Below are 25,631 nucleotides of genomic sequence, written 5' to 3' on the forward strand. Positions count from 1 at the left end.
GATGAATCCATTAGGGTCACCTGGCCCTGATGGATTCCCAACTCAGTTTTATCAAAAACATTGGGAGGTGGTGGGTGAGCAAGTGTGTAATTTTGCACTCAAAGTCCTAAACCAAGGTGGTTCTCTCAGTAAGGTTAATAACACTTTCATTACCCTCATACCCAAAGTTAAGAACCCCAAGAGAGTTACTGACTACAGACCTATTAGCCTGTGTAATGTTGTTTACAAAATAGTCTCCAAAACCCTTGTAAACAGGCTGAAGGTCATTCTGCCCAAGTTTATTTCCCTTAACCAAAGTGCCTTTGTACCTGGGAGACTCATTTCTGATAACACACTGGTAGCCTACGAGATCCTACATTCCATGAACTCAAGAATGAAAGGCAAAAGAGGCTTTATGGCTATTAAATTAGATATGAGTAAGGCATACGATAGGGTGGAATGAAAGTTTGTTGAAGCTATCATGACCAAGATGGGATTCCCTATACATTAGATTAACTTAATCCAGACCTGTCTCAATTCTATATCTTACTCAATACTTGTAAATGGGGAGCCTCAAAAGTCTTTTTTGCCCTCAATGGGCCTTAGGCAAGGGGACCCTTTGTCCCCTTACCTTTTCATTTTATGTGCAGAAGCTCTCACTGACCTTTTAAACCAAGCTGAAGCCTGTGGTGGGTTGACTCCAGTCCCTATTAGAAGAGGTTCAATATTAGTGAATCATCTTTTCTTTACAGATGATAGTCTGCTTTTCTGCCAAGCTAAAGCTGAGGAACTCAGACATGTGCTCAATATACTTGACATATATGAGAAGGCCTCGGGACAAGTTTTAAACAAAGACAAGTCTTCTATTTTCTTTAGTAGAAACACTGGCCAGGCAGTACAACAACAAATTCTGGAGCTTGTAGGGGTTAAACCTTTTGGCACTTTTGAAAGGTACTTGGGACTACCTACATTGGTGGGCAGAGCAAATGTGGCATCTTTTCATTCTCTTATCGATAGGACATGGAGTCAAGTTACAAACTGGAAAAACAAATTTCTCTTTGCAGCAGGGAAGGAAGTCCTCCTTAAAGCAGTCCTCCAAGCCATACCTACATGTGCTATGGATATATTTATGCTACCAGTATCCATAACTAGCAAGCTAAATCAACTACTCAGGAAATTCTGGTGGGGCTTCAATGAAGATAGTTCCAAAATCCAATGGGTCAACTGGAAACAACTCAGCTATAGCAAAGACATGGGAGGCTTTGGTTTTCGACATTTAAGGAGCTTTAATCTAGCCTTACTTTCCAAGCAAGGTTTGGAGAATTTTACAAAATCCAAATTCTCTGGTGGGCAGGGTTTTTAAGCAGAAGTACTTCAGTAAGGTGGGGTTTCTAGAAGCCAAAGTGGGGACAGGGCCATCTTTTGCCTGGAGAGGTATCCAAGCAGGTCTAAGGCTGTTAAGGGAAGGTCTCATATGGAGGGTGGGGAATGGCCAACAAGTTAGTATATGATCAGATAAATGGCTACCTTTCTCCCTTCCCTATAAGATTCAGTCCATCTGAGATGTGGATTGCTGATGTGAGAATGTTTGTGATCTGATTGACCCCCAAGTGCAGCAGTGGAAGGAACCTATCCTCCAAGAGCTTTTCACCCAACAGGAAATAGATGATATTAAATCAATACCAATTAGCCTGGGGGAGGGGGGGAGAGAGAGAGAGAGAGAAAAGAAGCTAGTTGGGGAATTTACTACAAATGGGATATACGCTGTCAAGAGTGGATATCACCTCAGCAAAGAATTGGAGTGTGACCTAGAAGGGGAGACCTCAGGCAAAGCAAAAGAAAAACAAGCTTGGACAACTATTTGAAAGCTAAGAGTAACCCCTGCCACCAAGATGTTTTTATAGAGAGCATGCAACGAGGCCCTACCAACACTAGCAAATATGAGAAGAAGAAGAGTTGTAGAACACAGCTCATGTCTGGTTTGTAAGCAAGACCCAGAAACATCTGGATATGTTTTATGGGGATGTATTGCTGCCAAGGATGTGCGGAGTCAGGGAGTGAAAAAGGTGCAAAAGTTATCCTTTCAGAGTGATTTGATCTTTGATATCTAGTCAAGACTCGTAGAGATCCTCAGTTTAGAGGAACTTTATGAGGTGGCAGCTACTATGAGGGGCATATGGTCTAGAAGGAATAATACTATCCATGGTAAAGATTTCAAACACCCAACTGCTCTTCACCAACAGGCCAAGGCAGAACTTGTATCATACAGGGAAGCTCTCACAGAGGATCTAGGTGTCAAGCTCACAGCTCCTGTAAGGGCTCCAAGGTGGTCAAAGCCTGATGTGGGATCCTTTAAAGTAAACTGGGATGCAGCTGTAAATCAAAAGGAAGGGAGAATTGGAATTGGAGTTCTTATCAAAGATCACCATGGACTTTTTATTGGAGGTTTACATGCAAACAGATCCGTCAAAGGAACCCCTTTTTATGATGAAGCCTATGGTATGCTCTTAGCAGCAGTTTTTTGCAAAGAGGTTGGCATAACACATTTCTATCTGGAGGGTGACTCAAAGCAAGTGGTGGACTTATTGCAACACTACACAAAGAATTTGAGCTTGGGTGGCTGCCTGGTAGAAGATGCAAGGGAAATACTTAATTCTTATGCTTGTTGGTCAGTGGCACATACATACCGAGAAGTTAATATGGCAGCATACCACCTAGCAAAAACTGGCCTTGAATGCACAGAGGATACCTATGATCTTGAAACATGTCCCTCATGTATTTTACCTATAGTCACAAAAGAAATGATGTAACTATATCACTCGGTTTCACTTTGAGTCGATGTAAGTGACAATTATGATTAATGAGATCAATTCTTTTATCAAAAAAAAAAAAAAAAAAACAAAGGTACAATGACTTTAAAATATTCATCTAAAAAAGGCCCCTCTTATTATTGTTAACCAAGGGATAGCCATGCCTCTCACATTTTGCCCATAGTAAATTAATTGGTTTTCTAAAAAGTTGATGGAAATTAGGAATAAGGTCACAGTGCATATTGGTAGGGGTGAAAATCGACCTGCGTGATTTTATGGCAAAATCAACGCCGATCGATGCTTCATTTTTGGGAAAGGAAACCGGCCGAAACTGGTCGATAGGGAGGAAAAACACCGGCCGTCTTGACACCGGCAGTTCTCTAGCGGTTCACAGTCGATTCATCAGCGAGTTTCGTTTGGGAGAGTAGAAAGAGAGTGTTGCAGAGGAGAGAGAGAGAGAGAGGATGAGAAATGAGATCGAGAAATTGGGAAGAAGAAGCTTGAGGAAGAAGACGACCTAATTTCGAAACAACGCCATTTGGTTTAGACCAAACGACATCATTCTACTTTTTTTTTTTTTTTAATTCGTTATGAATAAAATGACACGGCGCGGCGTCGTTTCAGTTTTGTTTGAAACACAATCACAGGCTTAAAACGACGCCGTTCCACTGAAACTTAAGTAGAACGGCATCGTTTTGAGTACAAAATATATAAAATATATATATAATTTATTTAATTGGCCAGTTCAACGATTTGAACCAAATTTGAACCGACACCAAACTGGCCGATATCGATTTTCTCTATTTTCTGCCGCACGCCAACCGACTCTCCACCGGTTTCGGCCGATTCTAAGCTTCGACGACTGGTCTGAGTCAGTCTAAGTCGATTTCTTAGTTTCTTGTACAATCCTGAGTTGTTTTAATGAGAATCATTTTCATACTATTTTATTATTAGTTTTTCCATACTTTTCACTATTATTCAGTTTTCTATTAATATTCTATTATTAATTTTTCATACCTATTCACAAAATAACTAAAAATACCTCACTACCCGAACACAACCTATAATTCAATAGAAGGAGGTCATACTGAAAAGACCATATTTAGTTATCTAATTTTTAAAACAATTAGTTATTGAAACCCTTCGCCTGCCAAATATAATTGGTTGAAGAACAAACCACAAAAGCCTAATTTGGATAGCAAGATACTCTCATATCATCTCATCCTATCTCAATATCATAAACACAAAACACTTTTTTACTTTAAATCTTCAACTTTTTCTTCTAATTATTACAACTTTTTTAAACTTCTAGACAAAATACAAAAAATAATTCAATTTTTTTAAATCATAAAATAAAATTAATATTAAAAAAATTATATTATAACAATATTATATTTTAATTTTATAATATTTTTATTCAATTTGATCTCATTTTCTAAAACCCCATAAAGATCTTAACTCAAATTATTTTATTATTATTCATAAATCATTTTACCATTATTGACGTATCATTTTTCTCATCTCACTAGAGGCCTAATTGTCGCGTCCAAAAGAATCTCCCTCAAATAAAAACGACACTTGATTTCATACAATCAAACTGAAAAAACACAATATTTAAAATAAAACTTGCACTATATTGTGTAGGTACAAAGTGGGGAGGGGGGAGGGGGTGCACTTCTCAGCATCCAGTTTACTTCCAAGGGAAGTGCATATACTCCAAAGCTCTTCTCAGTAAGTAGCATTCCATTATTATACAACCACCATGTAATACACGGCCAGAGCAACTAAGTCAGGCTCCCGTGTATTTTCATCACCAAATTACACACATCACGCGTCCGCCGCCTTCTCTGCAGTTGCTGCTGTTGCACTACCATTTGATTTGGTACGTTTTGCTTCATAATCTTTAACGGCAGCCTTGATGGCATCTTCAGCAAGCATGCTGCAGTGCAACTTTACAGGCGGAAGAGAGAGATATTTTGCTATTTCACTAAGGAGATTTAAAAAAAAAAAAAAAAAAAAAAAATCATTTAGTTTTAAGCATACGACTAAAAGATTATCTCAAGACAAAAACACAAAGAAACATTCTTGAGGCTGGGAGACATGGTTCATGGTTAGAAACAATCTATCTGGAACAGGACTAAAAGATATCTTTCCTGCTTTGAATAGAACGGGAACTGGGATACTTTCCGTGCTACAGCTTTTTTTTAATCCTTAAACAAGCAATCTTAACTTCACCTCGCTTTTTTCCTTCTCTTTTGGGGGTAAGTAACCACACACAACCATTATTGAAGAAAACCAAGTTATTTTTTGTTCATTACTTCCAGCATCTGATTTCAATTACTTTCTATACAAGTTATAAATAAAAAGATTGTAATTACTTCAAAATAACTGGCATACAACATCACATATGGTATCTAGATTCATGTTGGTCTCCAACGGAAACTAACTAGATCCACCACAATTTACTTCTCTGTATATGAAAGCAAGCAAAAGGTCTCTCTTTTCCTCCCGGCGACAGTAAGTAAAACGTTGAGAGACAGGTGATGTCTTAGAAATCATATCACTTAGTATGAAATTCAAACTCAAAAAGTAAGAAAACAACATCCCACGATGATTAACAACAATGACTGTAAACAAAAAAATGAAAATGCTAGACAAGATGATCACACAATTGTAAATGCAGAGGCAGACACATTCAGAAGCTGGTAATTTAGAGAGACAGCAGGACTCACGTGTTTTTAATAGTAACAACTTCCTCCAATTGCTTCCCTTTAACCCATTCAGAAGCTGGAAAACGAGTAGAGTAGAGCAATTAGAACAATTGCTTGTAAAAACAAAAAGCCACAAACTCAGGTAAATGGACAATAAGCTGCAGCAGAAAACAATAGCAACTTGATAAATAATTTCTTTTGATAAGTGATGATTTCATTGATGAATAATGATAGGCACACCTATCTACACAGGAGATATAAGAGAAACCTATGTTTCATTAACAACCGATACAAGAAACTCATTGCTACTTGGGGGCATGTTTTGGATGTAAGGTAAGATCATGAATAATAGAGATATATTTGCGAATAGTACAATCTTTTTAAGATAAGGTTTTGCCATGTTAAAAAAGTAGTTATGTTAGAATAATAAATAAAATAAAAAAACAAATATATGAATGGAAAAAAAAAAAAATTGAAGCAACAATGAGGCTGGACACCACCGGCAGCCCGATCTCTAGGCGACCTGATCTGTGCTGCCATCACAGTCAAGAGTGTCTGGTCGATACCATGGGGCTGGAATTTTTTTATTTACTATTTTATAAATATGATTTAAAAATGATTTCTTGAGTTTTTTATGTTTTTAAAAATTTGAGCAAGATGAATGTTATGTTTGGATTTTTGGGAATAAGACCATATGAGAAAATATGTCTTAACTAGGCATACCCTTAGTACATTAAAATCTATCACTATTAAAAATTGGAATAGTAAGTTAAAAAATAAAGCTCTAATTTCATCATTTTGCACTCGTGGTCTTCAAAGCTTCTATCATTTATTTCCCTCCAAAAGCACCACAATAATCAAATAAGATCCATATTCCAAATTGCTGCAATTTGTGGAACCCACTATAAGCTTCTCCTAAATATTTTCTCTCCGTACACTCGAGAAAAAAATGTTTGTTTTCGTTTTGTTGTTGAAATTTTTCTACTTCGATGGGTCTTCCGAAGGGCATTACAATAGAACAGAAAATGTTTGTGGTGGTAAGAAATGAACGTCAAGTTACTCTGTCTGAGAAGGGTTGGAAAGTTGCAACATAGATGAGTTTGAGTATAGCGACAGCTAGTTGGTTCTTTAAAGCATTGGAAGATAGCCTAGAGGTTGGGAGGAAGGAGGAGTTCTACTCTACATACCGAGGAGGAGTTAAAGGGTATATAGCCCAGCGGTGTTCGAACTTCATAGGTTTCTTCATGGCGTTAGTGGAGTACGGCGGGGGAGGCCATCGGAGTTGCATCTTTGTTCCTAAAGATAGGAATGGAGTGGGATGAAGGAAACTTGCAAAGCAACTGCTGGAAGCTGGAGGTGGCTGTCTACGTTTGCCTCCATCAACGACGACGGGGCACACATCAACGTCTGAGGTGCTTCAAACCTAGAAGAGGTCGCCTCGAGACGTGCAGTGCTAGGAATGGCAGGTCAAGTTTAAGGGGCACCACTCTTTCAGCAGGGGCTCAGAATTGTCAGGGGGAAGGCAAAGAATTGGTTGGCCTGAAAGAAGAAAGTTTACTGATGGCTTTGAACAAGTTGGAGAAGCGTCTGAGTGATATAGTTGATGAAGTGAAGGGACTAAAACAGTGCGTAAAGGGTAAGGGACTTCTGCAGGAAGGCCTAGGCCAGGCTTGTGGCCTTTTGGGCTCCTACTCGGGCTGAGATAAAGGGCCCATGGGTTGCAAGGTCCCAGGCCAGCCGAAGGAAGTTGAAAGGGCCTTGGGCTCTGGTGCTAGGCCTAAGCCAACAGGGAGGCCTCCACCGTATAATCAGCAAGGCCCGGTATGGAGAAAGAAAACGCAGCGGGGCATGGGCTCAGTGACTGTAGCTGAGCCACCGTCATAGGTGGAAGGTCAAGCGACCTCGCCGAAGGCTGCCGACCTTCCGTCGGAGTCCTTGCCGGCATCGACTACCTTTATAGAGGATGGAAATGCAAACCTCAATTGTCGTGCTTCTCTCAATAACTCTATTTCAGGCACCGACGATCTTTCAACGTGGGAATCTGCACAGAACCTCTCACCGGTGACTTCTGGTGCTCCCATGTGTTTAACCCAGGCGATCAGCACATTGGAAAGTGAAGAGGTGATAGTAGGGGATTTAATCCCCTCGGGATCCCCTATGTCTTTGGCTGGGCAGAGTTTTTGTAACTCTCCCACCGGAGTTCGTGGCAGGGATCACTTTGAGGTGCTCCTTGTGGGGGGGTCAGAAGCTGGAAATTTACAGTTGGCCATCTGTGAAGGCATTGAAGGGGATTGCCTTGAGGGGGGGGATGCTGATCCCATAAGTATGTTTCATCCTAGCCCTAACTTAGAAAGATTCATATCGGAGTGGGTTTTTAAGAAAGTTGAAGGGATTCAAGATATCATTGGGGTGTCTTGTGTAAGTTATGAAGAACAGTTTAGAGCTCTTCTAGTGGCCATTGAAGAAAACAGTTTGAAGTCAGCCAATAAGAGAGATCGGGAACTTAAAAGGCTTGAATGTACTATTAAATATGCAGGAAAGGAAGGGAGTGGTGGAAGGGGTAGACTCAGGTGGAGGGGGGACCCACTCTTGCTTATGAAGTCTAAGATTCTCTCTTGGAACGTGCGAGGGCTTAATGATCGCAATAAGCACCTTCGCATTAAATCTTTATTATGATCATGGAAGGTTGATGTGGTGTTTTTACAAGAAACAAAGTTACGGGTCATTGATAGAAGAATTATTCGTAGTTTGTGGAGGTGTTTGTATGTGATTTGGTCATATTTGGCTTCGTCTAGAGCATCAGGTGGTATTCTCCTTATGTGGGATACAAGGGTGGTGAAGGCGGTAGAGGAGGGTGTTGGCTCTTTTTGGGTTGCTAGCCGCTTTAAAAATGTGGTAGATGGGTGGGAGTGGGCTTTTGCGAGTATATATGGGCCTAACTCGAATAGAGATAGGAGAAGACTTTGGGAGGATTTGGTGGGATTATACTTTTCTTGGGAGGTGCCATGGTGTATGGGTGGGGATTTTAACATCGTCCGTTTTCCAAGCGAGCGATCAAGGGATTGCTGACTCTCTCTCTCTCTCTCTCTCTCTCTCTCTATGGAAGAGTTCTCGGAATTCATTTTTGATCTAGATCTCATGGATTTTCCCATGGTCGGTGGTGAATTCACATGGTCTAATAGTTGGGTATGGTCGAGATTGGATAGATTTCTAGCCTCTCTATCATGGGAGGCCCATTATCCCGATTTGTGCCAAAAGAGGCTAACCCATCTTTGCTCGAATAATTTTCCTATCCTATTAGATTGTGGAGGTATTCATGGGGGACGTTGGTATTTCAAATTTGAAAATATGCGGTTAGCAAATGATGGTTTTGTAGAGAAGGTGCGACTTTGGTGGGCCTCTTATCAATTTGAAGGTACCCCCAGTTTCATTTTAGCAGGTAAGCTTAAGGTGTTGAAACAAGACATAAAAAAGTGAAACTCGAAAGTTTTTTGTAATGTTGTCAACCAAAAAGAGTCTCTTATGGGGGAATTACAGGATTTAGAGGGAAGGGAGTTGATGGGAGATACATCGAAGGAGGCAAAATTGAGGAAGAATTCAGTAGTGATAGATTTGGAGAGGGTTTTGTTGATGGAGGAAATTTCATGGCGACAGAAATCCAAGGCTCTATAGATGAAAGAAGAGGATAGATGTACAAAATTCTTTTATAAAGTGGCTAATTCTCATAGGCGTAACAATGTCATTGAAACTCTTCATTCAGGTACTCAAGTGCTCACTTCCCCCTCGAGTTAGAAAATCATATTGTGTACTATGAGGATCTCCTCACGGAACCGGCATGTTGGAGGCCGAAGCTTGATAACTTCTTGTTCGAGTCCATTGATTTGCAGAGTGCAAGTTGGCTGGAAAGACTTTTTGAAGAAGATGAAATTCATAAGGTTATTATTAGCATGGCCAAGGATAAAGCACTGGGCTCGGATGGCTTTTCGATGGAATTTTTTCAAACATGTTGGGATATTATAAAATGCGACGTCATGCAGGATTTTGGGGAATTCCACTCTTTCAAAAAGTTTGAAAAATGCCTCAATGCGACTTTCATTGCTCTTATTCCAAAGAAACATGGGGCCACGACAATTGAGGAATTTCGTCCCATAAGCCTAGTAAGTGGAGTTTATAAGATCATTGCGAAGGTCTTGGCCAATCGCCTGAGTTTGGTTTTGGAACAAATTATTTCTAAGCCTCAAAATGCGTTTGTCGAGGGAGACAAATCCTAGACTCGGTTCTTATAGCCAATGAATGTTTGAATCATAGGTTGCGAGAGGGAGTCCTCAGCATTTTATGCAAGCTTGACATGGAAAAGACATATGATCATGTGAACTGAAATTTCTCATATACCTACTTGGGAGATGTGGCTTTGGTGATAGATGGATTTTTTGGATTCAACATTGTGTCTCCACCACCCGTTTCTCAGTGCTAGTGAATGGCACCCTTGCTGGCTTCTTTAACAGTTCTCTTGGGTTGGAGCAAGGGGATCCATTATCCCTTCTTCTCTTTGTTATAGTCATGGAGGCTCTTGGCCAAATGGTTAAGACGACGGTTGGAGGCAGTCTTCTATCAGGTTTCTCGGTGGGTAATGGCAATAATAGCTCAATCATAATTTATCATATCTTGTTTGCAGATGATAATCTTTTTTTTTTTTTTTTTTTTGTGAAGCAGATCATGGCTAGATACAAACTCTACGAGCTCTCTTATTACGTTTTGAAGCTATATTGGGGCTTAAGGTGAACCTAAGTAAATCCAAGATGGTCGTAGTGGGTGCAGTGCCCAACATCAACAATTTGGCTAGTCTCTTGGATTGTAATGTATCCTCGTTGCCTATGAAATATTTGGGCCTCCTGTTGGGGGCGACTTTTAAGGCTAGAGCCATTTGGGATGGAATCGTGGAGCATATAGAGAAAAGGCTAGCTGGTTGGAAACGGATGTATTTATCAAAAAGGGGTCGGCTCACACTTCTTAAGAGTACTCTTAACTAACATTCCCACATATCTTTTTATCTTTGTTCCCTTTGCCTACAGGAGTGGCGAACAAGATTGAAAAACTATTTCGGGCCTTCTTATTTTTTTTGGGAAGGGGGGGGGGGGGGGGAGAGTAGTGGGGAAGGAAAAGAAAATCCATCTCGTCAATTGGTCCGAAGTTAGCTCCCCAATTTCGAATGGAGGATTGAGAGTATGCAACCTGAGGACCTTACATAAAGCCTTGCTGAGGAAATGGTTGTGGAGGTATCACTCGAAGGGGAGTCGTTGTGGAGGGAAATTATTGTTTACACGGAAGTTGGGGAGGGGGGGGGGGGGGAGGGGGTTGGTGCTCCAAGGAAGTGCGGGGAGGGTATGGTGTGGGCTTATGGAAATTCATTAGGAAGGGTGGTCAAGTTTTGTAAGCCATACTAGGTTTGTGGTTGGAAAGGGTACAAGAATTAGGTTCTGGCAAGATGTTTGGTGTAGTGATTGGGCTTTTAACACGGTGTTTCCACCCCTCTATAGTCTTGCAGCAAACAGGGAAGCTTCTGTGGCAGATGTGCAGGGATCCCCTCACGGCCCTCCTCAATGGAATGTACTCTTCAACCGGGATTTTCATGATTAGGAATTGCCCACTGTTTCGGATTTCTTAAGCTTGATACATGCCACGGAAAACACTACGGCACAGGGGGATAAGCTGCAATGGAGGATTAATGGCAACAAGAAATGTATAGCCAGGGCGTACTACAAAATATTAATATCACAAGCTGAAGCACATTTCTCTTGGAAGTCTATCTGGAGGTCTCGTGTGCCTTCTAAAGTGACATTCTTTGTATGGACAGTTGCTCTTGGAAAGATATTGACCACGGACAATTTGAGAAAGAGGGGCTGCGTTGTGATAAATTGGTGTTATTTATGAAAAAAGGATGGAGAATCAGTGGACCACTTACTTTTACATTGTGAGGTGACAAAGGTGTTGTAGGATGAGATCTTTAAAAGAGTCGACGTTGTATGGGTGATGCCTTCGAGGGTAGTGGATTTATTGGCTTGTTGGAGGAAGATTCAGGGCTATCCTCAAGTGGCAACAGTGTGGAAAATGATTCCGTTGTGCATCATGTAGTGTATTTGGTCAAAAAGAAATGAGCGGTGCTTTGAAGATAGGGAGCGCACAATGGCGGAACTACAGAATTTTTTCTTACACACTTTAATGCTTTGGTTTTCAGCCATTGTGCTAAATGGAAACAATGTGCATGACTTCTTCTCTTTATTCTCTTGATCTTAGAATGTATTTAGGTGTTCTTTTGTATACTTCCTATGTACACAGCAATGCCTATTTCATTCGTATTAACATAATTACTCTTAATAATAAAAAAAAGAAAAAAAAAAAAAAAAGAAAAAAGAAATCAACCACCTCTCTAGGCATCACCCATGCCAAAGCATCATAATTTAAGTTCCATTGCATTAACGAATATAGCTGGAAAGACCTACACCTACTACCCTTTCTCAGACTTCGGACTTGTCATAATTTATGGTAAGCTTGGGTTCCAAACCTTTTGATATGCAGTCTTGCTATTAAATGCTTGCATTAAAAGTTCTGGTGCCAGTGCTATCAGCAAATTCTAACTCCAACTCCAGAAACTTTCTATGGCCACCATATCCTACAACAGCGGGTCACTGCCAAAAATTCATTAGGAGGTAATTTAGTAACTTCATTAATTTATATGTTTAACTTCAGCTTTTTAAACCTTTGTAGTTATATTCTTAACGGCTCAATATGTCTTAAAGAAGTTGTTAGTGCCTAGAACTGAATTAGTCTAGGAACAAAAACCCCGACTAATTCCAAGGGTACACAAGGCCCCGACAAGGAGTTTCCAGTAATTGAACCTGGATTAATTCAAGGGAAAATCCCCTCAATCCAATGGTTCCTAGAAATTGTTTGCACCCAAGTGTTTGAGCCTTAAGACTTGGAGGAAGCATACCACCAAAACCTAAAAAGCTTAGAAATAGTAAAAAAAAAATCCAAGAAAGCTTAGAAATCCTTGTTGAACAAGAATTTTCCACCTAGATTAGATCCACCACCAATTTTATGGCTAGCAAACCCTAGAATTTAGGATTCCTTTTTGTTAATGCAGGCAAGGAAAGTTTGTTTTTCAATTATCACTTGCTGGGTCAGAGCATAGACAGACTCAAAACTTCCTGCCATATTTTCTTAGGGAAGTTAAGAGTTGATTAAAAAGCTTTTCTAAGGACATCAAGTAGCATTAGTAGTCTAAAACTTTCCATTTTCATCAGTATCAACGCAGCCAGCCCAAAACTCTTAAGCTTCCTCATCTATAGATTATAATAATCCCTCAAATCTCAACCCTACCACAATCTGTCCATGCTGATGCCCCTTTTCAACCCACAGAACTTCAATTTAGCACACAAAATAGCAGCCCTTCTCCTCCCTTAACATAAACCCAGAAATTATGTTTCTCCTAAGTTTTACCACATATTGGATTACATTGAGATTTCATGGTCTAAGAAATTTTTCACTGCCATTTAAAACTCTTAAAAGTTTATGGAACTGTCATTACCCAGTGCTATGGAACCTAATGATGTAACATTCTGAACCCACTCAGGAAGTGGGTGTTACATGAAGGCATGGAAACGTTTAAGGGACTGAGAGAAGTAGAAGGATGCAGATTGGATGGAATTGTGGTTGCTGAGCAAAGAAACAAAACATGATGTCCCCCACGATGAAAATAATATCAAAACATGAAAAACCTGATGTTCTTCATTCAATTAGATATATTCATAATTAGCAAACCTAAAAAAAACAACTTAAAAAAAAACTTACTTCAATAATTTGTCAAGGCAATACACAAGATGCATATTCCGCACACTAGTTTTAGTAGATAGTCCATATCAGAATGGCAAAAAAAAAAAAAAAAAAAAAGATTCCCGAGGAGAATACAATTTTCTGTAATTGTGGCACCATATCATTTACTCACCCAACTATATTTTCTCAACAACTATGAGTATCTTAAAAATATAACAGAAACATGCACTTTAAAATTCAGAACTCATAATTTTATGCATGGAATTTGACATAATTTAATCTATCAATCCAATAAACTAATTCAAATTGCCGGATCACCAAATAGAGAGAGAGAGAGAGAGAGAGAGAGAGAGAATCATTTAATTTAAGCACTTTTGATGCCAAGATGTAACCAACGACGTTAAACGACTAAATTTTACAAAATTTCGAAGATGAACGGTGCTAAGCGATCTGCCAAAGCTGTGTAGGTCTTGGTTAACTAATAATCAGAAACGTATCCTAGAATACAAACCACCACGCAAAATAAAAGCTTTCATTTATTGTCTCCTTATGGCTCTATTAAAAAATTCAGAGAGTAAATGTCTTCTATCACCTAGTCCTTTGCTTAACAATCTCAACCACCAAACAAACCATAAAATCCCCACCCCCTAAACAAAACCCAAAAGGCAAAAAAGTTAAATAGCTCAGTTTTTACCCTTCCCTCAGTTTTCCGGTCAAACAAACACCTCAACAGCCCTTGGAGAATTTCTCAGCAACCAAACAAAATATAAGCAATAAGCACAAAAAAAAATAATAATAATAATAATTCTCCGAAAACAAAATCCTAATTCCCTGTCGATTTTTATTTTTGTTTACTAAAATTCCACAGAAACCAAACAAATCATAGAGAGAGAGAAACACCAACCTACAGACGAGGACGCAATAGCGGAGCCACAACCGAAGGTCTTGAAGCGAGCGTCGACAATCTTGCCGGTTTCCTCGTCGACCTTGATCTGGAGCTTCATGACGTCACCGCATGCCGGTGCACCGACAAGTCCGGTGCCAACGGCGGGATCGTTCTTATCGAAGGATCCGACGTTCAGGGGCTTGTCGTAGTGCTCGATGACCCTCTCATGATAGAGGCGGCCTGGCAGGACCTGTGCGGGCCGAGACGTCACATTCAGTGAGGCTTGCAGCAGCCCTACGAGCCTCTTCGATGCGAGCCTCTGCATTTTTCACACTGTTTCTTCTTCTTCTTTTTCTTCGCTTCTCTTTTCCGCTTTCGTTCCCGAAGTATCAATCCTCCTCCTCCTCCTCCTCCTCCTCCTAGTGGTTTAAGTATTAGCTTTGAAGGCGGTGCGTTGTGGATGAGAATGATCGGGGACACGTGGACAGACGAGATTCTTTTGAAATGGACTTCCCAAAAGGCCATAAAAAACCCGGAAGTAAAATTACTGGACCAGCTTGATTCTGGTTCTCTCCGGTTCTATATCAGTACGGTTTCTCTTCTACTGCAGTGCCTCGTGATCTTGTTCTTGCCATGTCATTTCCTTTTTTTTTCTTTTCAAAAAATCCATTTTTTTAACATAATTATTTATTTATTTATAAAGATTTTTTTTTTTTTTTTGGAAAGCTTTATTTATTAAGATCTAGACTATTATCCTGATAACATTAAAGAGTGACTAAAGATTAATATTATAATATAATTAATAAAAATAAAATAAAAAAAGTACGATGGACTATGGTCCTTTTCACTGTCCAACAATCCTTCTTCATAATTGTGAGTTCGGCCCACAAACACAAACCATACCCAAAGAAAAAGCATTAGTTCAGAGTTGTATATGCCTAAGCCCATATTAACAATGGGCCGAATAAAACTGGATTGACCTTTATTATGAAGTCCTAAACCCATACATCTCATGCTATCTTATAAAACAAATGATTTGTACAAACCTCAAATAGACAAACTTCTAAGTTTTTGTAAAAAATTGAACCCTACCTAAAAAAAATGAAAAAAAACAATTATTTACGAGTAGAACCTACTTCTTTATAAAGAACTTGTATGAAGCTTGTCTATGTAAGGTTTGTATATAACATTACTCATCTTATAATACTAAATTTTGTTTTCAACTTTGTTTCAAATCCATCTTATTAACATTGTGGCACTAAACAAGTTTAGGATTGATAACTTTTTTATACGAATCGCAAATCCTACATGAAATTAACAGATTAGGATTGAAGGTTTAAGTCGAATAATTAAATAGGTCGAATTAAGTTGACGCATAAATTTGATACGAAATTAACGAATTAGAATTGAGAGATCTTACACGCTTCATTAAAGAGTAGGATTAAGTTTGAATTATATACAAGACAAATCCGACTTGACATATTATAAAATCTAACAAAAACATGAATTATCAGTTTTGAATAAGTAGATTCGAGTTTAAGTACTAAAATTAGAGGTCAAATCAAAACATCTTTTGTTGTCCTAAATTGAAGGCATACCTAATTTAGCCCTTAAAGGATTATGGTCAGGGAAGGGCGAGGAGTGTCATTGATTCCATTCAGGGATGTAATCAGTCTGATCCAGTCGGTCCATGAAGGGATTTTTGGACTGGACTGAAAATTTCGGCATACCCATTTTCGGAACCGAGATCGGACAGGACCATTATCTATTCCCCAGTCGGTCCAATTTGGTCCAAGTGCAAAATGGGTCAAACATACAAAAAATCCAAAATCACTTCTAGTATATATTTTCAACCCAACTATACAAAAAAACTCAAATTTTTTTATTTTTGAATATCAACTATTTAACTTTATTTACACAATTTTCTCTTTAAAATAGCTTAAAGAAAAGTTGAGAAAATTATCAATGAGGGACGAGCCAATGCATATTACGACTCCGAAGAGAATGCCTACTGCTTTAGCACGCAGGACGAGCTCATAGAAGATGACATCGAATACCCATCTTCGTGCTCCGAGCCTTAGAGTCATTGGTAAGCTTATGCTTAGCAATTGTATGTTGTATGATTATGTTTTTACTATGACCCCGATTTTGAGAATGAAATCTTATTTTAAGGGGGGAGGATCTGACACCCCACCTAAAAAGCTTGTTAAGACTTAGGCACTGTTTGGTTGTTAAACTCATTTGAGTTCAACTCAGTTCACTCTAATTTTAAGTTAAGTCTAACATCTAAACACCCAACTTTCAAATTACTAAACTCATCTCAACTCAAAACATCTTTACACGTGGGACCCACAACCCTTTTCAATTCAACATTTCTTTAAACATAGACCTACAACTTTTTCAACTTCCCAGAAAGACATCCAAACTCATCTTAACATCCAAACACATTTAAACTCATTTTAAGTGGATCTCACAAAACTCACTCTACCATCTCAACTCACTATTATTTATAAAAAGCTCAACTCAGCTCAATATCTAAAAACAGCCTTAACCATTAGCTTCCTTAATCTTAGTTAGTGATAGTTTAATACTATTGTTGGGGAAAAAAATTTAGCATGAGAATCACATTTTTTATTTTAGTTATAATTATTGGAAGGGTTCTAGTATTATATTTTATTGCCAAAAAATCAATAGTGGAATGACACTTGTCATTATTATTGGGCTAAGCAAAAGGCTAAGTATGGATGAATTTAGGTGTGAGCCCTATAGTGTTTTATCCAGGGCCCTTAATCACTAAGGAGGTGATGGGCTAATGATAGATGCCATAAATCAAGACACATGTGGATTTAAGAAGTTTAGGTCTTTCTTGAAAAATCTTAGAAATTAGGCCCAATCATGAAGAATGCATGAAGCCTTTGGGCCTAACTTGGTAATAATAGAGGCCCTTGGCCGAATTTTAGAAAGACATGCCATTTTGACCCAACCTTGGAAGACCTTTGAGTTCTTATTTGAGCCCTCAAATCTGGACATCAGGTCCACTCATTGACCTACAAAAAAGGCCCACAACCAAGAGACTTGCACAAATAGCCCTACAAGCCCAACAAGACCCAAAAGCCTTGTCTTCCATTTTTACACTTCGAATTAAAGCTCATATACACCATACCATCAGTTTTCCTTAAGCCCAAGAAGTATCCCACGCCCTAAGGTCAACATTTGACCATAATTAAGCTTCTATCTTGAGTTAAGGGCCTTAATCAAGTTATACATGATTAGTGACCTTTAAACTATATTTTAAGCTTTATTTTCCTTTTAATGATTTCCCACATTTTTTATCTGAATTTTTTTTTTTTTTTTTTACTAAATTGCATCATTCTTAGGCCAAATTAGAAGTTTAATCTTAACCCAACATATGTCAAAAAAGGCAAAGAAACTTCCACCAGCTGAAAAAGCCTTTAAGGAGTGACATTATACCTGCACAAATCAATCATGAAGAAAATACAAAAGTGATGCAAGCATGAGATGAAAATCTATCCAGATTTTTAGACTCCTACTCAATGACATCATGGCATGACTTCATGTCTTTTTTCATTTTTATTTCTATACCATGGCAGCACCTGCACCCACATAGCACTTTGCAGCACTTGAAATGAAGAAGCCATGAAAGGTTAGGACACTATTCACCTACCGCCCACTCAACCATTCACCAAGCCCTTCTTCATCCAAGGCCAACGTCCTCCTCCCCTCTTGAAGCCTATAAATACCTATCTTACTTTCTCATTTCTCCACACCTTTCCTCCAAGCCTTATCTTAAGTCTTGAGAGCATTTATCCCTTAGTGAGCAATAGAGTGAAACCGAGTGAGTTCTTGAAAGTTCTTGAGTATGCTTGAGTAAAGTTGTGTTGAGAGCTCTAAAGACCACGAATCTTGGTAAGTAACCTTGCCCTAATTTTTGTTTAGTATTAGCATAGCATGTTAGGCTTTAATTTATGCCATGGGAATGAGTTTTTAATTGATTTTAGTTGAGGTTACCATGCTTAGTTCAAAACCAGGTTAATTGGGATCATTGATTTCATAAATTATTTTTTAAGTTGAATTTTTAGCTATGGCATATCTTAGAATAATTTTATATGATCCAAGAATGTCTTAGAATGAATCTTGACAGTTTAATTTTGAAGTTAGAAGTATGCCATAATAGACTTTAATTCTATCTTGTGTTGATCATCTAACCATGCATCGGTTTTGATTAGTTTATGCTTAACTTATGGAAGTTTTGATTAATTTACCTAGGCTTGAATATGTGCATTTTGAAAAGTCTTGTGATTAGGATAAGAATGAGAATGCATGATTTGATTAAGTTCTTAAAACATCTCTTGGTGAATAAAGCTAGAAACATCACGTGCGCTTAAAGGATGATTAAGTAGTGATTAAGGTTTTGAGCCATGTTCAAGTGTTGAGATAAACTTGTATGACCTGAATCTAAGTTTTTAATTTGTCATTAAAATTTTAATTATTGATGGCACTTGATGAAATTGAGTACACATGCATCCACGGGGTTAATTAGTTGAAATCACACTTAGGCATTAATAGAATGTATGCCACAGGTTGGGTGTGATTAGTCTGGTTACGTTTTGATTTTTAAAATTATAAGGGCCTAGATGGTTTTAGAGCATAGAAAATATGAGGTTTACGAAGTTGGGTAAATTTTGGGGCTCATTTACAAATAGTAAAAATTTAGAGCCTTAGTGACAATTTTGGAAAGTTTAGGGATATTTTTGTAAATATCAATTTTTTAGCCCTTTTGATTATGACCATATTCCTTAGAAGCTCAAATCCCAACTTAGTATAACCTTGTTTACAACCATCGCGATTTTTCAAACTCAAATAGTTTGTAAGTTGACTTCTAACTTACACTTTGATAATTATTTATGATTTATTGATAAATGTGACATTTATGACATAAATGTCCTTTGAGCATGAAACATCATGTTATATGATATATTGAGTACATGACTACTTGCTTATATGACATGTGCAATTTTCATCATTTAAGCATGTTATACAAAATTGTCATTTTCACATGAAACATATTTACAAGCGCATGTCATGAAAAATATTCTCAAGCATATCATGAAAACTTAATTTTTCTCACAACCCTAAAGGCTAAGATGAAGATTTATCCCAATGAAGCTCCTCTGTACACTCTGGAGTGAGTAAAAATGGAGTGGTAACTCCTGAGTTAACGAAAAACAATCAACGGATTTCGAATGAGTTCTTTTTAAGAAATGCCGGAGCGAAATCATAATTTTATGATACCTAAAATTTGTGGGTGTATATATTATGATGTTATGATAATAATGTTATGTTAACAATGTATTGAGAACGAGTCTGCAAATAACGTAGTTTCAACATGAATTATACTATGGTTCACCAGCAGGTACTCACAGTGCATATGGGGAACTGTGGTGATACCATACGTTATGATGTTAATGTTAATATAATCGTTAATGATGCTTAATGATGGTGAAATGTTATGTTTTTTTAAAGTTGAATTGAAAGTGTTCTCTGTACGAAACTATGTATCAAAGTTTTTTTGAAAAAGTTGAGGAATTTGGATGATAGACAAATACTGATTTTCTACATAGCATGTATTTTATATTTATCATTTATTATGCATAGTTTATTTTTGTGCACGTTGGTTGCTAACTTACTGAGATTTCTAGGAAATCTCACTCATTGTGGACCTACCATCATTCCACTCGGAATGATGGAAGTTGTATCAGGACCAGATGATGATGGACAGGATGGACCAATGGATCTTACTGATTGAAGAGCTGAACCTTGATTAAAGATTAGATCTTATTTTGATGTTCATAACTCTAACCCTTCATATCTTAGGGCGTATGAATGAGTTGATCTAATCATGGAAATTTATCATTTGAAGTATTTTTATTGAGGATATACTACCTTATCGTTTGAACTCATGATGAATATTAATGCTAATGGGACATTTTAGTTCATTCTGGTATGAGTTATATTTAGTCACCCTTATACTATTGCAATTATTGCATACAGCTAATTGAATTCTAAGATGTATTGCATGTTAATTGTCTTGAACAGAGGTATGTAACCTTGTGTTACATGTCTCGATGCTCCAAGATTCCGTTACATCCCAAGCGGGGAATTGGAGGCGTCACACTTCGATCGGTCCGGTCTAATTTGGTCCAAAAAAACCATACCCCAGAACCAGACCAAAAATCAAAATTCTAAAGTTATATAGACCCAAACCGACCAATATACTTATCGGTCCGAACCAAACCCACTCAGTGCGGGCGGTTTGTCCGATTTAGACTGGTAAATATACACCCCTAATTTTCAAGTTCAAGTTGGACTTTATTTCAAGTCATTAGATTCTTAGAGGTTGAATCAAAATTTCATTGAATTGAACAAATAAATGCCAAAAGAGAATGGTACCAAAGATATGGTTCAAGCCATATTCTTCAATTCTACCAAGAAAATGATAATCATAAAAGATGGTTTTTGTTGCAATCACAACGAGGGATTTTGATACTATGGCTGAAAAGTTGTGACAAATAATGATTCAACGAACTTGACTAATTTGAAAAATCTAACAAAACAATCCACACTTTTATCTTTTATAACCTTAGAAGAGAATATAAAGACAAACACATGCTTCTGACTAAAGAGAGAACAATGAACAGTCTCTTGGAGGAAGACGAAAACCGTCAAGATATTACCAATGGTGGATGCGCATGGCACCCATGCACTACACATAGGTTGTATGTGGATCCCACTTTCATGTTGCGAAGCGATAGAGGATGTGGAGACCTAAGGAGGAATGCATGGTGGCTATAGGTGGACAGACATAAACAAATCTAAACTTTTGGCATTAGTACAAAAAGTGTGGCGAAAAATGAAGAAAAATGAAATAAAATAAAACAAATTGACCAGAATTGGGCTAAGATAGTACCTATAGAGGGGGCTGTAAACAAAAAATCGGTACAATAGGATTTAGAAACTTTAGCACAGAGGTGGCATGCCCATGTGTGCCAATGGTTTTAGGTCATTGTGTTGGGCTGGTCATTGTGTTGGGCTTTTTGTGAAGCCTGATTTTGTTTTGTGGCGCTTGATTTGATGACCCAATCCAATCCGACAAGATTTCGTTGCAATTTTTCTGTGGATTTTCAATGAGACTTGGGCAATGGAGCGCAAGCCTGGACCAATAGGCTTTAACCCAATTCTTAGTGGATTTTACATTGAGGTTTTAACTCTTAAATCAGTCTAACTTGACCCCTAGTTAGGGTTTACGCACTACTAATTAGGGTTCCGCTACATACATACATATATGTATATATAATTTTTTGCGTGGCCGCACATTTTATTGCTGTACAATGTATTTGACTTTCAAAAGAATAAAATGATCTGTAACTTTATAGACGTAAGCACGTTGTCAAATCATGTAAACTTTGTATTTATGTATGATTGATTTTATCTTTCGCTTTACTTTTTTTATATCGGATCAATGTTTTCTCGAGTTGTTGTTAAACTTTAGGGTTTCAAATGGAATAGAGATTGACACATAAGGTGGGCCCTACAACATTTATTGATCATCCAAAAAATTAATTAAGTTGATAGGAAAAAGGTACATTAATTATTCGACTTGTATATATTCTGACACAATAAATATATTCCCTATGATGTTTCAATTACATAAAATGCTAATTAAGAACAAAACAAGGACACTGAGTCATAATCTTAGTAATTAAAGGAGAGACATATCCTTGTATGAACATGATTATAAGCACGAATACAAAAAGTGAATTTCTCGTGTAAAAGATGATCAATAGAAAATGCAAATTAATCCATGAGGTTCCATATTCTATATATATATATATATATATATATATATATATATATATACTACAATATTAAGTGTCTGTTTGAGTTTGAGTTTGAGTTTAATTGGGAGTTTAAAAAGAGTTTTTAAAGTCTAAAAACTCTCTTAAAGAAAAACTTGTGTGCTTGATAAATTTATAAAAAATGTTTTAAGCACTTAAAAAATCTGAAACTCTACTCTTTTAAAAAAGAGTCAAATTGAAGTTTTTGTCGAAAAGATCGCAGAAACAATGCTAAATATTTTAAAAATCACCATAACTAACTTTAACAGCGCTTTTAAGTGTATATTTACCAAAAAAATAAATAACTTTTTAATAGAACATTTTTTGCATGCATTAGTTTCTTCACCTAATGGCGAGATTGGCGAGTCAAAGCGAATGCATGCCTTCACTTATTGATCATGACAGTACTCTTCCTTCCTCATGTTTGGCTGTATGTGTGTGTATAAATACATATATATATATATATATATACATATAGAAAAATTATTTTCATCAGTCATTATATATTCACTATCACACACCTCACACTTTATGAAAAATACCTCCAGACCTTATGAAAAAAAAAAGCTACAAGTGTGAACTGTAAAAGTAAATAATAACTGATGCATATATAGATCAATTTGTCAGTGTATACATGTTTTTGTCCTAGCTAGCTAGCGGCCTGTTTGGCTCAATGTAAAGAAAATTAATTACATACGGCCTTAATTGCATCTCTTTTAGTGGAAGTTGGATACGCATGCATGAAGAGAAAGTCAATCTGATAATTAATAATTATAACGAAGACAAGTGAAATGAAATCTGCATGCAGTTGGCCATGAAAAAGTAAAACAAGCAGTACCCCCCATATATAGATCATATATATCTAAATGATAATCTTCTTTAATTATCATGATGATCATGATCTTGTCCTACATGTATACATACGAATATACATGGGATTTTTATGCTATATATCTATTGCATGTCCTGACATATTTTCATATGATATGTTTGATCTATTTTATAATAAAATAATTTTACAATCTAACGTATCATAAAAAACAACGTTAATATGTGAATTTACTTTTATGAGATCAGTTAAAGTATTGTTCAAATTAAACTCTTCTAATCTATGGTAGAGACCGCAGCTAATTGGTATTTTTCTCTTCACATGCAATATTAATTGGGTTGGGTTCTGCAATATAATAGGGATAAGAGTAAAACATATTGTACAATAATGTGTTAAATGAGAGGTATTTTTATAAAACATCTTATAAAAATAACATAATTTTATAAAAATACTCTTTATTTAACATATTGTTGTATAATATACTGTACAAAATGTTGTAGAAAAATCATTTTCCAAGAAAGAATATAGATGGATGCCAATTAATTTGTACAGATAGGACTAGAACTTTGATTGCATGCCTGAATAGACATATGAGAGTGATGAATATCAACACGTGCGTACGGTGGAAAATGATACGTGTGGAGATCGAGGGCATACAATAACAACATGCATGATGTGTTGCTAGCACTCACCATCATTTATCATTGACGTCCCCGTTTGTATTATTGATGGGGGGCCATATTGCAATCATCTTCTAGTATTCTACCTCTACCTTGCAATTCTCGTGATCGATCAGCTTGTAATTATCATATAATTGAGAATTTGAAAACATGCATAAAGAATTGCAACTATATATGCTGCATATATACATCTTTCATATACTATATAAGAGTAACGTCAGTTAATTACAGTTTAAAAAAATGATAGAATGACTACTAAATATATCTATCAAATGTGTCCATTCATATTTTTTTATTATTATTTTTTCTTAATAGTTAAGAAAGTGAGTATTAATAAATTTATACATTTTTTTTTCTGAATAATTAAGGATATTTAAAAAATGATTAAAAAAAAACTCAGTTGTACATTTGGTAGGTACATTTGGTAGTCATCCTAGCATTGTCCTTATAATTTTAAGGTGTGAGATTTATACCTCTTAAAACTATTTAAATTATTTCCATACAAACCTACATACATATATATATATACACGCGCGCGTGCAAGAGGGATTTTATCATTTTATCCTCTCAAGGGTGTTGACCACCCTCTAATAGTAAAATCATTGATCCAATTCTACAAGAAATTGACGTACGGAAAACAAGGAAATAATATAGTAAATTAGTATCAATTAAAAATTAATTAGACGTACGATGCCTATACATGTCACTTTTTTTATTAAGCTTATTATTGTCATATATTATATTAAGTAATTTGTCTACTATAACAACAATCATGCATGCTCATCTTTTATATATCAAAACTTTTCCGTGCACTTTACGTATTATTTATACACTTTATTAATATAATTGACTGTATCATTATTTTTTAATATAAAATAATTATTTTAATCAATCACATCAATAAAATACAAAAAGAATATATAAAAGTGACTGAATATTATAACATAATTCTTTATATATATATATATATATATATATATGTACACACGCACATGCATATAGGCATGATCTTCATTGTTTTGTTCCTCTATCCTGAAATGCAATCTTCGTAATATAATTAATTAGTTGACCCCCAAATAGTAAAATCAATAATTAGTACCCTAGCCTATAAGAGAAAAGTGACGGGAAAAAAAAATCTAAAAGTTCAAAAGAAAATTAAATATAAAAAGAAAGGAGGCTTGAATTATTGAATATAAGAAAAGCATGAGTCAAATAAATCACAACCTGAACATTATCTAACTAATATACAAGCATGCACCAATATACTCTAATAATGCATAACCTCAAAATATAATATACAACAATTACTAATTAAGCACCATTAATATATATGCATGACCACAAAATACACAATTAATTAAAGAGTACTTATTGATACAGTTTTAGGGTGTATAAGTCTGCACACTATTCTCTTTAAAAAATAATGAAGAGCGCTGCTACATGTATCGAAAAAGGAGCCCGAATCACTTCACCAAATAGTACATTTTATTTTATTTTATTTTTTTCATGTATTTTTTTAATCATCATAATCATTTAAAAAATAAAAATAAAAAATTCACAATATCATTAAAAAATACTTTCTTAATCATTAAGTAAAACAAAAAAAATTTCATTCGGGATACTTTTTGGGTCCCGAAAGCATTTCTGAATAATGAAACCTACGATTAAAAATTATTTTTCATGTGGATCATAAATTTATCCATTTTCTTAAAAATGAGTACGGAAATTTTGTATACCTTAGAATTGTACGTACAAATTATTTTCCAAATTAAAAGCGCAGGTACCAAATTAACACAGCTCCGTGTGTTTATATATAATCTTTGTATCTTCCAATCCTCTACTTTTTAATGCACAATACAAGTGAAATGGATTTTTAAAATAAAAATTTTCATCCCAAAAAATCACTGCACGTATGTCTTGTTGTTGAATCAGTCATCAATACTAATTAAATATTTAAGATATGATGTCCTAAACCATGAGAGCAACG

The 25,631-nt window shown here is 36.5% G+C and overlaps 1 protein-coding gene across 1 annotated transcript; it reads right to left on the minus strand.

Moving 5' to 3' along the window:
- Positions 1-4,400: 4,400 nt before the first annotated feature.
- Positions 4,401-14,622, minus strand: LOC121237349 (iron-sulfur cluster assembly protein 1). The gene is made up of 4 exons (XM_041134055.1): positions 14,238-14,622; positions 5,522-5,576; positions 4,597-4,776; positions 4,401-4,558 (listed from the first exon to the last, which is right to left on the minus strand). Exons 1-3 carry the CDS (start codon positions 14,542-14,544, stop codon positions 4,617-4,619), a joined length of 522 nt encoding a protein of 173 aa, XP_040989989.1. The 5' UTR covers positions 14,545-14,622; the 3' UTR covers positions 4,401-4,558; positions 4,597-4,616.
- Between the last annotated feature and the right edge of the window lie 11,009 nt (positions 14,623-25,631).

The sequence above is a fragment of the Juglans microcarpa x Juglans regia genome, chromosome 6S (assembly GCF_004785595.1).
Source record: "Juglans microcarpa x Juglans regia isolate MS1-56 chromosome 6S, Jm3101_v1.0, whole genome shotgun sequence".
Classification (NCBI taxonomy): domain Eukaryota; kingdom Viridiplantae; phylum Streptophyta; class Magnoliopsida; order Fagales; family Juglandaceae; genus Juglans; species Juglans microcarpa x Juglans regia.

Excerpts from the sequence above, each read along its gene's own strand:
- LOC121237349 (XM_041134055.1), bottom strand. The coding sequence starts at position 14,544 with ATGCAGAGGCTCGCATCGAAGAGGCTCGTAGGGCTGCTGCAAGCCTCA. Across the intron at positions 5,577-14,237 it reads TATTGCGTCCTCGTCTGTAG|CTTCTGAATGGGTTAAAGGG; the intron begins GTTGGTGTTTCT and ends CTCGTTTTCCAG. Across the intron at positions 4,777-5,521 it reads GTTGTTACTATTAAAAACAC|TGAAATAGCAAAATATCTCT; the intron begins GTGAGTCCTGCT and ends AAATCTCCTTAG.